Genomic DNA, 13633 nt, shown 5'->3' on the forward strand with positions numbered 1-13633 from the left:
GTTTTTTTCACTCTTTAATAATCTTCCTTTCCATCAAATCTCCTTGCCTCTGCAGACTGTGGGGATTATTCTGTAGCCACTTAGAGGAAAGCTTTCATCATTTATGACTGACTTATTATTTTCTATGACTGTTTTGACTGAAAGTGGCATTTGATGTTACATGAGAAGGCTGCGGTTCTGGGCCTCGCTCCATCTCTAAGGGTTGTGTGTCTGTATATATGTGTGGATCTGTTCAGATGATGCAAAATGACATTTACAGAAACTCACTTGAATGGCGTAAGATGACAGATTTATTTGTCTCCTTCCCTCTTGTTGCCAAACTGGTGTGAACTATGTCATGTGTTTTGAAAGTCTAATGCATATTCAATCTGCCTGGTGTTTCTGCAGCTGTCAACAATCAGAAAATAGTCCAAGAGGTCTAGTAAGGGTCTATTTTGCAGGGATTGCACTTGTTCATTCAGTTCTTACTACGACAAGGAGAACCTAGACTGGATTACAAATGCCGTTATTGTTCTCACTGACCATTTGTTCTACATTTTGCTTTATTTTCACTGGTGTTTTTTCTTCACTTTTGCAGAGCAAATTCCAGAGAACAGTGGAAAGAAGTAAGTGGTTGGTGGTTTCTTAAAATTTGCTATGTGCATGTGAGTGCTCTGTGTCTGTCCTGGTCTTTCTCACTGTCGGGATGTGCATTTTTAAGTACTTTTGCAGGAAGCAATGCGGTAGCGTTGGAGCATTGGTACTGTTAGAATAATTTCTTCATCATGAAGGTTTCAAATTCAGAATTGGCCTTCAAAATACTCGCCTAAGCACATCCAGGAGCCTGCGATTTAGAGTCGAGCCCTGATTTCCTGATCTTATGCTCCGACAGTATCAGGCTTAATTTAAGGCTTAATTTGGACAGACCACATTCAGAGCTCCCAGAGGAAGATGGCTGAGCGGAGACAGCCCTAGACTCAGCATCGGCTCTGATTGCTACTTCTGTTCTCAGTCTGAAGTCGATTTAATCTGCCGTAAATACAGTCTGCCCTCCGTACCAGATCCCCAACCAATCAGTGTGTCACTCACTGGAAGCCGTGGGTAATTAAGTGGTATTGTGGGTAACAGCAGCTGTGCCAGGAGGGGATTCTTGCTCTCCTTCTGTTAGTGAGATTTTATCTGGTGTACTTTTCCTAAAGAGTGAGCAAATATGGGGTGACGTGATGACTGAATGGTTAGGGTACATAAGACACCCAGTTAGCCACCTGACCGGCTGGACCTTTACTGCATGTTATTCATCTTGTCTGTCCATATTTTGACTACGTAATAAAGACAGAAATGTCAGAAGTGACAAAATAAAAAAAGAAGAGGGAGAGCAAATACCACACATCTGCCTTAGTTTATGAAACAAAGATTGTAAAGCATTCTGTGTGCATTTTCTGTGCTTTTCTGTTTTTTCAAGCTGCTTCTTCTTGTGTTTTAGTTTCATGTCTTAATCTTTCAACTTTTCCTTTCTCTCCTTTTTCCCCCCTTTCTTTCCTGTGTTATGCGGCAAATCAGAGTGAACAAGTTGGACCCAGAAGTTATAGGACACAAGTACAACAAACTGAGAGATTGGCATCACGATGTTTCAGCACGAGTGTTAAATGTGTAATAGAAAAAAGTTTGGTTTGTTTTGCTTCATGTTTTATTTAATTTTGACCATCATGAAACTTCCATTGCTTTATGTCTCATACCAGCACAATATGTAGCCTTCATTTGGCAAGACATGTGTTAAGTTAAATGTCCACTTGCACAATGACAAGAAAACAATTGCAACTGCAAAAACAGTTTTTAGGTAAATGTTATCTTCAGTATTTAATATATTTAAAAATGTAAATTAAAAGCATGCATGAAAGTAAATACATGTGATTTAAAATACAGGGTAACATTATTTTGTAGTGTATATGTATGGATTTCTGTAGCATATTGTTTATGTCCAAGCCTCCACTTTCCTCTGTAATCTTGTTCTTTTTTTCTGAGCATGTCTGTATCATTTTCCTTTATTTTCTGCACTAATCAAAGCCTTTTCTTTTGTCTGCTTTTGTTGATTTTACTTCAATAAACTGCTTTTTTCTTTACTACTTTTGCTTATTTCCCAGTCTTTTTCTTCTTCCTTTATTCTTGGTTGAAAAAAGTCAACTTAACTGTCACTACTCCGGTCTGATGTATAGAAGGTCACACATCATACAGATGTCTTTTAACGTTTATTTTCACTGCCGACACCGTGGAAACTATGACAATAAAAAAAACATACAAACATGTCAAATATACACAAAGTTTCACAAGTGCGTCTCTAATTAGATGGATTCCAAAAGTCTTTCAAAGTAGCTTTCTGTCGCTAGACGGGTTCCATATGCTAGCTTGCAACAACACTGTACCAAACTGTCCAACAAGCACTTCAACAAATAATAGCAACAAATATGAAACAAACAAAACTTAAAAGTCACATTACCGTGTGTCCCTCTCAGACTATGCAGAATGGTTAGGGTTTTCTCTTTGGCAATGATGATGTTTTCCCTCTGTAGCCGTACTGCAACTGACCCACAATCCCACACGTGTGACCCTGCACTAAACCGCGGTCATGTGACTTGTTTCATATCACATGAACAAACAAAGGCAAGATCAAAACCACGATGAACCAGAAAACCACAAATCTGTTGTTGATGACACAATAGACACTGTTCTTTAGTAGTACAGTGAGCTGTAGCTGGAAAATCCAAGTGCTTCAGGGTGACAAATTGCTAACCTGTTGATACAAAGCCTTTGCTTAGCCCTGGGCAGCGAACGCACCTACTTGATGACTGCTGAGTGATCATGTCATCACCTGGTTGATTGGGATCTCCTCCCATCTATAGCTTTCATCATGCATCTCTCCAAAGGTCGGAAGCTTGGCTCTAGATACTTCTAAAGGGAGAGAAGCTCCGAGGGTCCCACCTTGAAAGAAAAGCTGTGAAATTTTACAAGGAAAACACTCAACATTTTGCACTGCCATGTGAAAACATACCACCACTGCACACTCAAAGCGTGTCGTTTTTTTAAGGAGAATAAAAGCTGCCCCCTCTTAATAGGCCCACTTAGGTTACAGCATTGGTTCTGTGCTACTGCTAAATGTTGAAGATGAAGGAAATTATTGCAGGGGGAATTAACATGGCATCACCCCCGTAATTGTTACCTCATGTCAGTAATTACAAAACCATGTGGTCACTAGGCAGCTGTGCATATCCTCATTTGAAGCACTTCATAATCATGTTGGTTCTTTGTGTATGCCACTAAAGTTCTGACCTGCTGATTGCAAATTTTAGTAACTGCAGTGGAAAAAGCAACAGTTGATCAGGTCACACTAAGTAGTTGTTTGAACTGCTGCTAGATTTCTGTGTTATTAATGGATTTGCTGCCACTGAATCATGAAGAGTGTTTATTCAGGCTGTTGATGTTTTATTAGTCAGTCAGAAATGGTGCAAGAGAATCCAACAAGTACAGTTTAGTAAGAATGTGCAAATGCTTGTGTGTGTGTTGTCATGAGTTTTGATTTATATGAAGTGATTTATCTGTTTCCTAGTGAATCACTTGACAAAACCACCCCCACTGTGTACACATCGGCTGCAGCGAAACCATTTGCCAAACCTGCAGCAGCACCCAGGAACGGCAGCGTCGCCCCTGCTTCCACATTTCAGAGCCCTCCAGCCCCCAACAAAGCCGCCTCCCAGCCTGGATTTCCATCAGGTAGAGTAGCACTGACTCCATAGAAGTCCTCACCTGTCCTGCCACTGAACTACATCTGTTTCTGCAAGGAACATTTATTTTACTACGTGTAGTTTTTGCTTTTAGCCTACAGAGGGCAGCCCCATGCTTCCAAACCCCCGCTGTTCAGCCATAACATTTATAGCAGGTTTAATACTTGACACTAAGCCATTTAAGATTACGAGCTCCATAAAAACCAGAGGTATTCAGTTAATGAGCTCAGATTATTGGCTTTTCCCAAGATCCCCTCAGTCAAATAGATTGTAAAATTGAGAATTATGTATTTTATTTTGAGTGAAAGCGACTCTTTTATATGCAGCAATCTCTGCCACGAGACCCCGAGCCGGTCAAGGTAAATAGTTGCTGAAAGGCATCAGTCAGGGGTCATTATTAGCCGTACTGTAGGACATGAGTGTGCTCTCAGACATGAACAGATGCACTGTGTGCCCTCCCAGATTTCCCTGGACGCCCATTAAGAAAGGGCTGCTGAAAGGTGCCACAGGGGGAGAGCAGGAGAGGACACAGTCGGCTCTCTGTTGGCTGTTTTTTATCAGATTAGCACATACTTGAGTTTGAGTAAACAAGCACGAATCTTGTAGTGGCCATGGGGAAGGGTTTGAGTTCTGTATGTGAATTGTGCTACTCAACATTTATATTTAGGAACTGTAAGTAGTAATTTTGGTAATTTACCTGCCAGCACCATTTAAAGCAGCAAATCAGCACAATATTTAAGATGGTTTTTACTCTTTATTTTATTTGTTTATTTAGTGTGAATCAATTGACAACCTCCTTGGCTGAAAAATTACACCAATGTCCAAATAGTTGTAGTAGTTCCTATAATGGCCACTTGATGCTGGTTCCAGACACATTAATACTCAGAGAACCCCATGTTAAAATGCACAACTTTGCAATATAAATGAGCACATTTACAACCAAAAAATGATTTTGGTCTCTGTAGTTTATATCCCTTTCATTGCGGCTGTACAGGGAGTGATTTTTTTTAATTAAAATTAAATTAAAGCCAACGCTATACATAATTAGGGATGTTGCCATTTTAAGTAACTGGAGGGTACTGTCAGAGGACAGCCTTTAGCACAGAGATGTTTCATGGTCCATCTCAGCTCCACTCATGCTCCACTTCTTTGTTTTTAATCGGGAATTAGGCAACTTGAAAGATGCATACACCAGAGCCACAATACTGACCCTCAAAAGTGCCAGAGGGGTGTTTTCCAAAACTGTAAGAAGTAAAAAGACTAAATCAGAGACTCAGAAACAGTGTGAATAAAGAGCTACTGTTACTCTAGAATTATATATGTAAAAGTTGTACAGCACTGGCAACATCAGAAAATACTTTTCTCTGATGCCAAAGGCCCTGCGTGTAATTTTCAAAGAACTCCTTCAGCCTCAATTCAAAACATAATAATCCTGTGCTTGAATATTAATTTATGTCCATCGTGGTTTTCCACAAAAATGTCGCTAACAAGGTGAAAATGGACTCTCTTACTGGAAAGTCCATTCTCAGTGTCCATTCATAGGAGGGTTATTAGCTCCATATGGGAACACACATGGCTCCAAGACTAGCTTTAAGTTAGTGCAAATTGTGCATTTAGATATTTACATATTTTATTCTGTAGCAGATGACTGTGAAACCAACTTCCTTGTGTCAAAATCACCTCATACATTATGCTGCACAGTGAAGCTCAAACATCAGGAACAAGAACATAAACACATTTTAGAGTGTATGGTGGAGTAATCATTTTAAAGATTCCACAAGGGGCCTTAACCAAATACTTATATAATTTGTCAGAATGTCCTCTAGTGTCTTATATCATTTGACTCCTCTAGTGTCTTTCCTCCTGTTGAACCAACTCCCAGAGTCCTCTCCCATCCCTGCTGGTGTTCTGTTATGTTTTCTCAGTACCTCTGCTCTCTGTTACAAGGAAATTTAGGGAGCACTTGTCCCTTGACCTCCCTAAGCCTTTGCTAATGGTGCTTTCTTTCAATAGTATGTCTGTCCCCAATCCCCATACCCTCAGGCACTCCCTCTGGGGGTGACGTCCTCCATCCTGGATGTGTTTTTGCGCTGAGAAAGAGAAGGAAAAACTGTGCATCCTCTCCAAATGTTTTCAGATGAAAGAAGGGGGATTATTTTTCCAGGTGTCTTGGAATTTGTTGTTTCCTTCTGTGGGAAAAATTGATCCCATGCCTCAGCAAAGGTGGGGGTGGCTCTGTCCAACCCCGAGGTCATCAGATCATTCATTGTCTGACAGCATCGAATGTTTTCTTTTCTAGCAACTTCCAGAGGTAGTAAAGTAGTGGATTGGTGGTAACAAAAGAAAAATACAGTTTACTCATTTTCAGATCTGGAATATTGGTCTCGTATGTTATCAGGTTCACTCTTGTTAGGCTAGGTATTTTCCATTTAGATGCTGACCCATGCTTTTACTGGTTTAGGTCTTCTCAAGGGTGGAGTAGGCCCCTCCTTTGGTAAAGTTGCCAGTCCTGCTTCCAGAGGCCCAGACCGCCCCACTCCTCAGCCACATCCAGAGGACCTCAACTCTCTGGTGCAGCGAGCTGAGCACATCCCAGCTGGTACTCGCACCCCGATGTGCAACAAGTGCAACAATGTCATCAGGTATTTTAAAAAAAAAAAAAAACAAAAAACATGTTTATATACAACTTACGCTGCACGTAATGTTGTCTAAAATAAACAAAGCTCCTTCGGTGGAGCTTTGTTTCCGTTGGAAGAGTTTTGCTTGAATCCTCCGTCCCTTGCTTGTTCTCACCAGGGGCCCATTCCTCGTGGCCATGGGCATGTCATGGCACCCCGAGGAATTCAACTGTGCTCACTGCCACTCCTCTCTGGCAGACCGTGGATTTGTGGAAGAGAAGGGCCAGGTGTACTGCGAGCGTTGCTACGAGCAGTTCTTCGCTCCCACCTGCGGCCGCTGCCAGCAGAAGATTCTTGGGGTGGGCTTCAAAACTATTTGTTCTCTGCTTTTGTCATCCTTCACTGTTCTTGATCATCTAAAGACCTAAAGCAGAAGCTGGCTGTTTAATCCCATGTATTGGTTGTGATTAAACATGTATACAACTACTAAAAATCTGCAGCATATGTACATTATCTGACGTGTCTTATATGCAATTTAGAGTAACAACTGGATTGAAGACAGCATTGTTACATTAATTATATAGTATAATTGCATATATATATACACTTTATACATATATCTCTCAAAAACTGCTGCTAACTTTAGCTACCATTGTTCCCTTTTTTAAATTAGTATGTAGCTTAAATGCTTTGTACAATCATTTGTTTATAGCTGTACTAGTAACAGTAGAACAAATTAGGATTGGTTGTTCGGGATGTAACAACAAGTAGTGCTGCCTTCTGGGTAAATGCAGTTTATCACACATAGAGAGGGACATAAACATTTTATCATGTGAAAGAAAATTCTAGTCTCAGTTTGTAGTTTTTGTCTCATTTCCCAAAACAATTGACTGTTTTCAAAGTATTTTCTCTTAGCAGAACTATGTAAAGTTTATGTAAAACCTGTTCCTCATGTATTCCTGTTAATATTTTCTCTGTAGGAAGTCATGAATGCCCTGAAACAGACCTGGCACGTGTCCTGTTTCGTCTGCGTAGCCTGCCAGCAGCCAATCAGAGGCAACATGTTCCACATGGAGGATGGACAGCCATACTGTGAAAAAGGTACATTAGGAAGCTACCAACAGCAAATATGATGTTGCAAAGAAAACCTTGTGTGGAAACAGACTAACGTTTTGTTGATTCTCTGCTCACTCAGACTACTACAACCTGTTTGGGACCAACTGCCACGGCTGCGACTTCCCCATCGAGGCAGGGGATCAGTTCCTGGAGGCTCTGGGATTCACCTGGCATGACACCTGTTTTGTGTGTGCGGTAGGTCCAGGAAGCACTTCTCACTCAGCCACAAGCTTTTCCTCTATAAAATGGTAAAACCTGCCAGTATTGTGCGACTAACACCTCCTTTGAACATGTTTGGCTCTCTCCACAGGTCTGCTCTACTAACCTGGAAGGTCAGGCATTCTTCTCCAAAAAAGACAAGCCTTTGTGCAAGAAACATGCCCACACTGTCAACATCTGACCTGCCTCTCTGAATACAAACAAGACCAGGCAACCGTGTCTGTTTGCAGCGATTTCTATTTCAATCAGATGTTAAATATTTTCAGAATTAAAAAAAGACCGAGTTTACCTGTTTGTGTATTCTGTTAGAATATCAAAGATTCAATTGTAAGCTTATATTTGCTTTAGTATATTTGTTATTTCATATCACTTCTCTTAGAAAATATGCAGGAGTTCAGTGGGTTTATAAAACACATGTTTGTGCTGGGTTTTTAATTATGCTTGAGAAGTGCTGAGCATTTTTGTTCAACAAAAAGAAGAGAGTTTACTGCAGTGACCTACTGGGCCCCTTGGGGGTCACATATTAGAAAAGGATATAGACAATGAAAGGTGTGCCATGTATTACTAAAGTGACTGCAAGGTTTAGAAATTAGAATTATTTAAGTTTAAGGAGGAAACATATTTATTTGTAAGCACGGATCATCAGTTAATGTGTTCTGGCAACAAAATGGTAAATTTTTTTATTCGTATCATACATTTTTTTTTGTATTGTTTAGAGCTATGTAGTATTTAATCATTCCTGCTCAATGAAAGCACCAGTTAGTAACGTTTCTAAAAGTGTGCAAATCTAACACTGTTTTGACATGACTGCATCCAGGGGTATTTTTTAAAAGACTCTGTAATGATAAGACAGATCAAGCAGTGACATTTTTCTGTTTATCTTCATTTTCTAACAACAACAATTCAGGATCAAAATGGTTAACCCTCGTGCTTCCAGTGAAAATTCACATGGAACTGTATTCCAGGAGCTCCTCGCAATAAAATGCATTGTTTTTATTTTGTATTGAAACATTTTTGAGGTCCCGAAGCCTCCACTTTGACTGTGGTTACGCCATCAGGACTTTGTCATGTTGCATTTTGCGCTTGATGATTATGATTTTTGGTGGACTTTGCTCAAATACCACAAAACAATTCCAGAAGTTGAGTTCTACTGCAAGTTCTTCTCTGTTTTGCACGGTTTCCATGTATCCATTTCAATTAAAAAAACAGTTCATCATTGAAAACCATAAATGCAGGTCTTGATTGCAGCTGTTTTAATACCATCTTCCTCCAGTCTTTGGCTGAGACTGGACTGAAACATTTATCAGCTTTTGTATGTTGTGTGTACTTTTTATGTGTTTGTCGATGCGTGGAAAGCACTGCAGGGAAGAGGTGATGTATCACGGCTTGTATTATAAATCTGCTGTCGTGACAGTAATTATTCAGAGGAGTTTGAGAGGCAGACAGACAGACAGGCACCAGCATGAGCTGCCTCATACACTTAACAGGCAATAAGATGAACAAGTACGCATCTCCATAGGGATGGAAGAAACAACACTTACTGGATCCTTTCTTTTCTAATAACTGCTCCATTATAGACAATCACACAGCTGAGGGGTGACGGGCAGCACATACAGTGTCTTGAGTTATTGTGAGAGTGAGAAAACTTGATTTCATGACTTTATTGATGCACTTCTCCAAGGCGTCGGAGGTGGGAGCTGTGCGCAAAAACCAAACGAGATTTGCAACCAGCCTCAAATAACCCGTGGAAGCCTCCACTTGGAAAACTCTGCCACAAGACAGAAGGACACCTACAAATAAAAGAGACCGCAGAAGAGTCCAAATCGAGACAAACTGGGATCTCGCTGAGCTGCTTCTGACGCGTAAAAGGAGACGGTAAGGATGCCTGGGGACGAAAACAAATAGTCAGCGTCGGAGCGCAGTTTGAGCCGCAGCAAACACTCACATGCTGGTTCCAGCCTTCCGTCAGTGAAGCCGGAGGGGTCCCTAATTTGTTCTCCGTGCTGCTGTTTATTAACATTCATCTGAAGCGCTTGTGTTGCTGCTTTGCCCTGGGTTTGATGCTGGCGCTGCTGGCGGCGATCAGCGGGACTCCAGACTGTTACTGCTGGAGTCTGCCGTGAAGGTGATGATGCTTATCGGTAATTGGTGCCGTGATTGTGGTTTAGGAGCATCTCAGTGGCTGATCTGAGGAGAGAATCGCCTCAAAGTTGCTTTCAGATGGGTACAGTTGAGTTTTAATGATTTCACTGTGATTTCATTATTGGAACAGTCTGTCCAGGTAAAGTCTGGTTATGTTGTAGAGTTCTGGGTGTCTTCTTCTGTGCTTTGAAACACATTTTGAAAGACATGTAATCTTGGATCCGAAGCATGTACACTTTAAAACACGATCAGCATTCATTGTAGTATTATTTAACATAGTATAGCATCTTCATCACTACATGACTCCTCCTTCATTCATCATTGTTAATCTCAAAGTTGACTGACTGACAAACTGTGCCAACCCCATGTGCTGATAAAGATCATGATTGAAAGCTCCTGAACTGACACTATATTCAGCTTCTGATTGATTTGATTTCAGGATTACAGCGCTCACTTGTCAGTTAGGATTCAGATAATGCTCATCACTGCAGATTGAACTGAATACAGTACATACAGTACAGGGGAAAATGTGTTTTTAGAAACTGAGGAGGCTTTGCAAATGATGTACATTTGCAAAAGTAACAATCTTGGTGTCAAAATTTAGAATAAAACTGACTCCAATACAACATTTTAATTGAAAGGGAACTTTTCAACTCTCTTCTCTTAGTGCTGATAGGCTTTTAGTCGTGATGCCTGACCTTTCAGATAGTGCCGCAGGTGAAACCACAGAGTGACTACAAACAGAGAGAGGTGGCTCCATCTGAGTCAAAGGAGCACATTTTGAAATTAATTTAACGATAAACAGTTAAAATTACAGTGATTATCTGCAAAATGTTAAATATCGATCATCCAGGCCCACAGTCCATCAGTCAAACTCTTGCGTTAATAGTAGTGATGAGTTAAAACTACTTTGCATCAGTGCATTGAGCCATGTGAGCTATGACAATACTTGACAATGGATGCATGACAGAAATCGTCTCTGTGTCCTAAAGTTGACATGACCTGATCACATGAGTGTCTGAGATCCCACAGGAAGCTTTGCACATCTGCATCTTTAACAGTGATCTGTGGTGCAGATGGAATGCACCAGCTGCCCTCTAATGCTCTGCAGGACAGAGAGGCTCATTGAAGTGTGGCTGAGTGTGTGTTTTGGGGTAATATTAAACACAGAGAGAGTGATCAAACCACCACCACCACCACCACCACCACCCAGCTCTTGCCCTGACTCGAGTCACGCCTGTCCTTAGGCGTACACGATAGGGATGGCATGTCAAGTGAGGGTTCCTGGCTGGGCAGCTCTTTGTGGTCTACCGCAGACTCCTGCTTCAAGTGTTTCAGTGTGTTGGGCTCTCTGGCACTGATGGCGAACACGAGTGTGTGTGTTCTTGTTGGGCCAGTTATGGTGGCGGCATGCAGGCAGAACTGTCTGTTAAAAGTACTAGAGAGATGGAGTCCTTACAGAGCACTGCATGTAGAGTGATGATCACTAATAGTAATCCAGAAAAGTGAATTTGATATGAAACATGCATGTAGGATTGGTGAAAACATGACCATGCTATAATAGCCATGCTGGTAAGTGCATTTGGATCCCAGCACTTAAATAAGGACTACAGGAGGACACCTTTTATGCAGCTGCTACCTTTTTGAACATACATGCAGGCTTATGCACACACTAACACCTCAACACAGACACAAACACACTCAGTCATTCACCCTCTGACACACACAAACGCACAAACAAACACTCATGATCTCGGTAGATACTGGCCTGATTCTGGGTTTGTCCACAGGGCTAAACTTAGCAAGCTGCGACCCCTCACCCCAGTTTCCTCCCTTATAATTACAGGAAGCCAGTATAGCCAATGGGGGCAGAGATATTTGCTGCATATTAACGAGCTCAATAGGGGCAGTATTTGAGGACTAGACAGGTAATGAGGGGAGCGAGAGAAGTCAGAGGTTCTTTTAGGTTTGCAGAGGCTGCAAAAGAGAAGAAAAGTAACACTAAAGATTTGAGTTTATCACCTCACACTCGTGTAATACGAGCACAGTGTCTGTCAGACAGAAAATGGTGGAAGTGCAGAGTATCAACACACAAACTGTCAGAGATTCAGTCCCAGACAGACTTTGCTGAATGCCTTTTCCAGGTGTCTGGACGTTCTATTTCTCGGTGCTTTCTTTTCTTCTGTGAGCACACACTGATAGCGGAGCATCTCATATCAAGGCTTTCCACAGGTATGGCTTTTCCATCTGTCGCTCACATTTCTCATCTGCTATTCCACACCACACCAACGCTCTGTGCTAAATCTCTCAGTCATTCTGTTTTATTTTCTTAGAAACAATAACATTGTGAACACAGTTGCTCCCTGGGCGCCTGTCTGTGTTTGCTTCTCTTAGACAGCCTTACAGCACTCTGGAGGGCAGGTTAAACACCAGATCATCATTTTACAACTGTAAAATTTGGATTTTGAACAAAAACTTTGAGATAAATTGTAATTATGATCCAGTTTTTTACTGTTACCCCTAAAGATTCCATTGACCTGGAAGTACAAGCGTAGTGCAACTGATCTTGCACGACTTTTTGACAATCAGTGCTAATACACCTCTCTCAAATGCATCCAAAAACAGGAATTACTGAAAGCTGCTTTGCCTGGAAGGTCAGAGAGAAAGCCAACATCCTGTTATTAGAGAAAGAGAGGGGCATAAAGAAAGAGGAGAAAGACGTACAGGATGAGTGGAGAATGATTGAAGATCGAAGAAAACCGAAGAGGATAGGGGGTACTTTGCATGATTGGGTTTAATTCAAAGCGGGGGAAATGGTCAGAGTTTAAAATTTAGTATCAGTTCTTTTCTTCATAGATGGCAGACATATGAGCTCCTACTAATAACTCTGCTTTTTTTTCCAGACAGGGACAAGTGCAGGATCTCTGGCTGGGTTCAGTGACAGGATGCCTTCTGTTCCACTATGTTTGGATGGTGAGTCAAACTCTCAGGCATCATTCTGACCGACTCTCATCTCTTTTTTTTTTAGCTTCATTTCCAATAAATTGAATGACATTATACATGTTTATCTGCTTATTCTCCTTTGTAAAACTGTATTGATAAATGTTAACTCACAAATGTAATGTTGAGTGGTTTCACTCGATGCTCCGCGCCGACAATGAAGAAACTGTAATCCAAAGCTGAAAGCCGTATCGATCAAGATGGACTGAATGTTCCTGCAGCAGAGGTAGTATTTGGCAGCACACGTCATGTCTGTGTGTGTTTTGTGAGACAGTAATGCAGCAATTTGCCTGCAAAGTGGGAGGCTAATTGACTTTCTGCTGAGCATGTTGATAGGCTATGTAAAATAAACCACACTGGCTACAATAGAATCCTGTTTTCTCCACTAAAGTTTCAGGCCAGACACAGGCTCCTTCTACTGACTGGACCGGCCGGAAATGAGCAAGATCAACTTGTGATAGAGTGCAGTAAATTTTAGAAACTCTCAGGAGCTTTCACCTGAGTAATTCACCATAACGGCTCTTGGCTTCCAGCATGAATCATGTTTGAAAAATGAATCATGATTTTATTGCTATAAATTTTTTTCATGTTGAAACTTATTTTATAACAGACTCTGGCTTTTTTTTTTTGCATAGAAACATTATTTCAAGCTTTTCTGATGAGATATGAGCACATACATTGCAGCATAAAGAATCTTTGTTCGTCTCTGATGAATCCATGGACACACTGTATATTTTCGCCCCTTGATTTCCGCAGCGAGCTGGCGGGCGACATCGTTTAATT

General features: G+C 41.2%; 2 protein-coding genes across 8 annotated transcripts in view; both read left to right on the forward strand.

Annotated features, from left to right (window-relative positions):
* The window catches only part of pdlim5b (PDZ and LIM domain 5b), a 39995-nt gene extending 31291 nt beyond the window's left edge, over window positions 1–8704 (forward strand). For all 7 annotated transcript variants that reach the window (XM_023279739.3, XM_023279738.3, XM_023279740.3 and 4 more), the window contains 7 exons: window positions 578–605; window positions 3581–3744; window positions 6217–6397; window positions 6552–6732; window positions 7354–7474; window positions 7569–7684; window positions 7800–8704. In XM_023279739.3, coding sequence (XP_023135507.2) covers window positions 578–605; window positions 3581–3744; window positions 6217–6397; window positions 6552–6732; window positions 7354–7474; window positions 7569–7684; window positions 7800–7889 — 881 coding nt within the window. In that variant the 3' untranslated portion in view covers window positions 7890–8704. The remainder of the gene's footprint in view (window positions 1–577; window positions 606–3580; window positions 3745–6216; window positions 6398–6551; window positions 6733–7353; window positions 7475–7568; window positions 7685–7799) is intronic.
* Window positions 8705–9197: 493 nt separating this feature from the next.
* The window catches only part of bmpr1bb (bone morphogenetic protein receptor, type IBb), a 73312-nt gene continuing 68876 nt past the window's right edge, over window positions 9198–13633 (forward strand). Inside the window, exons 1-2 of the mRNA XM_055019133.1 lie at window positions 9198–9583; window positions 12754–12823. The gene's annotated coding sequence lies outside the window, so the exon portion shown is untranslated. The remainder of the gene's footprint in view (window positions 9584–12753; window positions 12824–13633) is intronic.

Source organism: Amphiprion ocellaris, chromosome 17, assembly GCF_022539595.1.
Source record: "Amphiprion ocellaris isolate individual 3 ecotype Okinawa chromosome 17, ASM2253959v1, whole genome shotgun sequence".
Classification (NCBI taxonomy): domain Eukaryota; kingdom Metazoa; phylum Chordata; class Actinopteri; family Pomacentridae; genus Amphiprion; species Amphiprion ocellaris.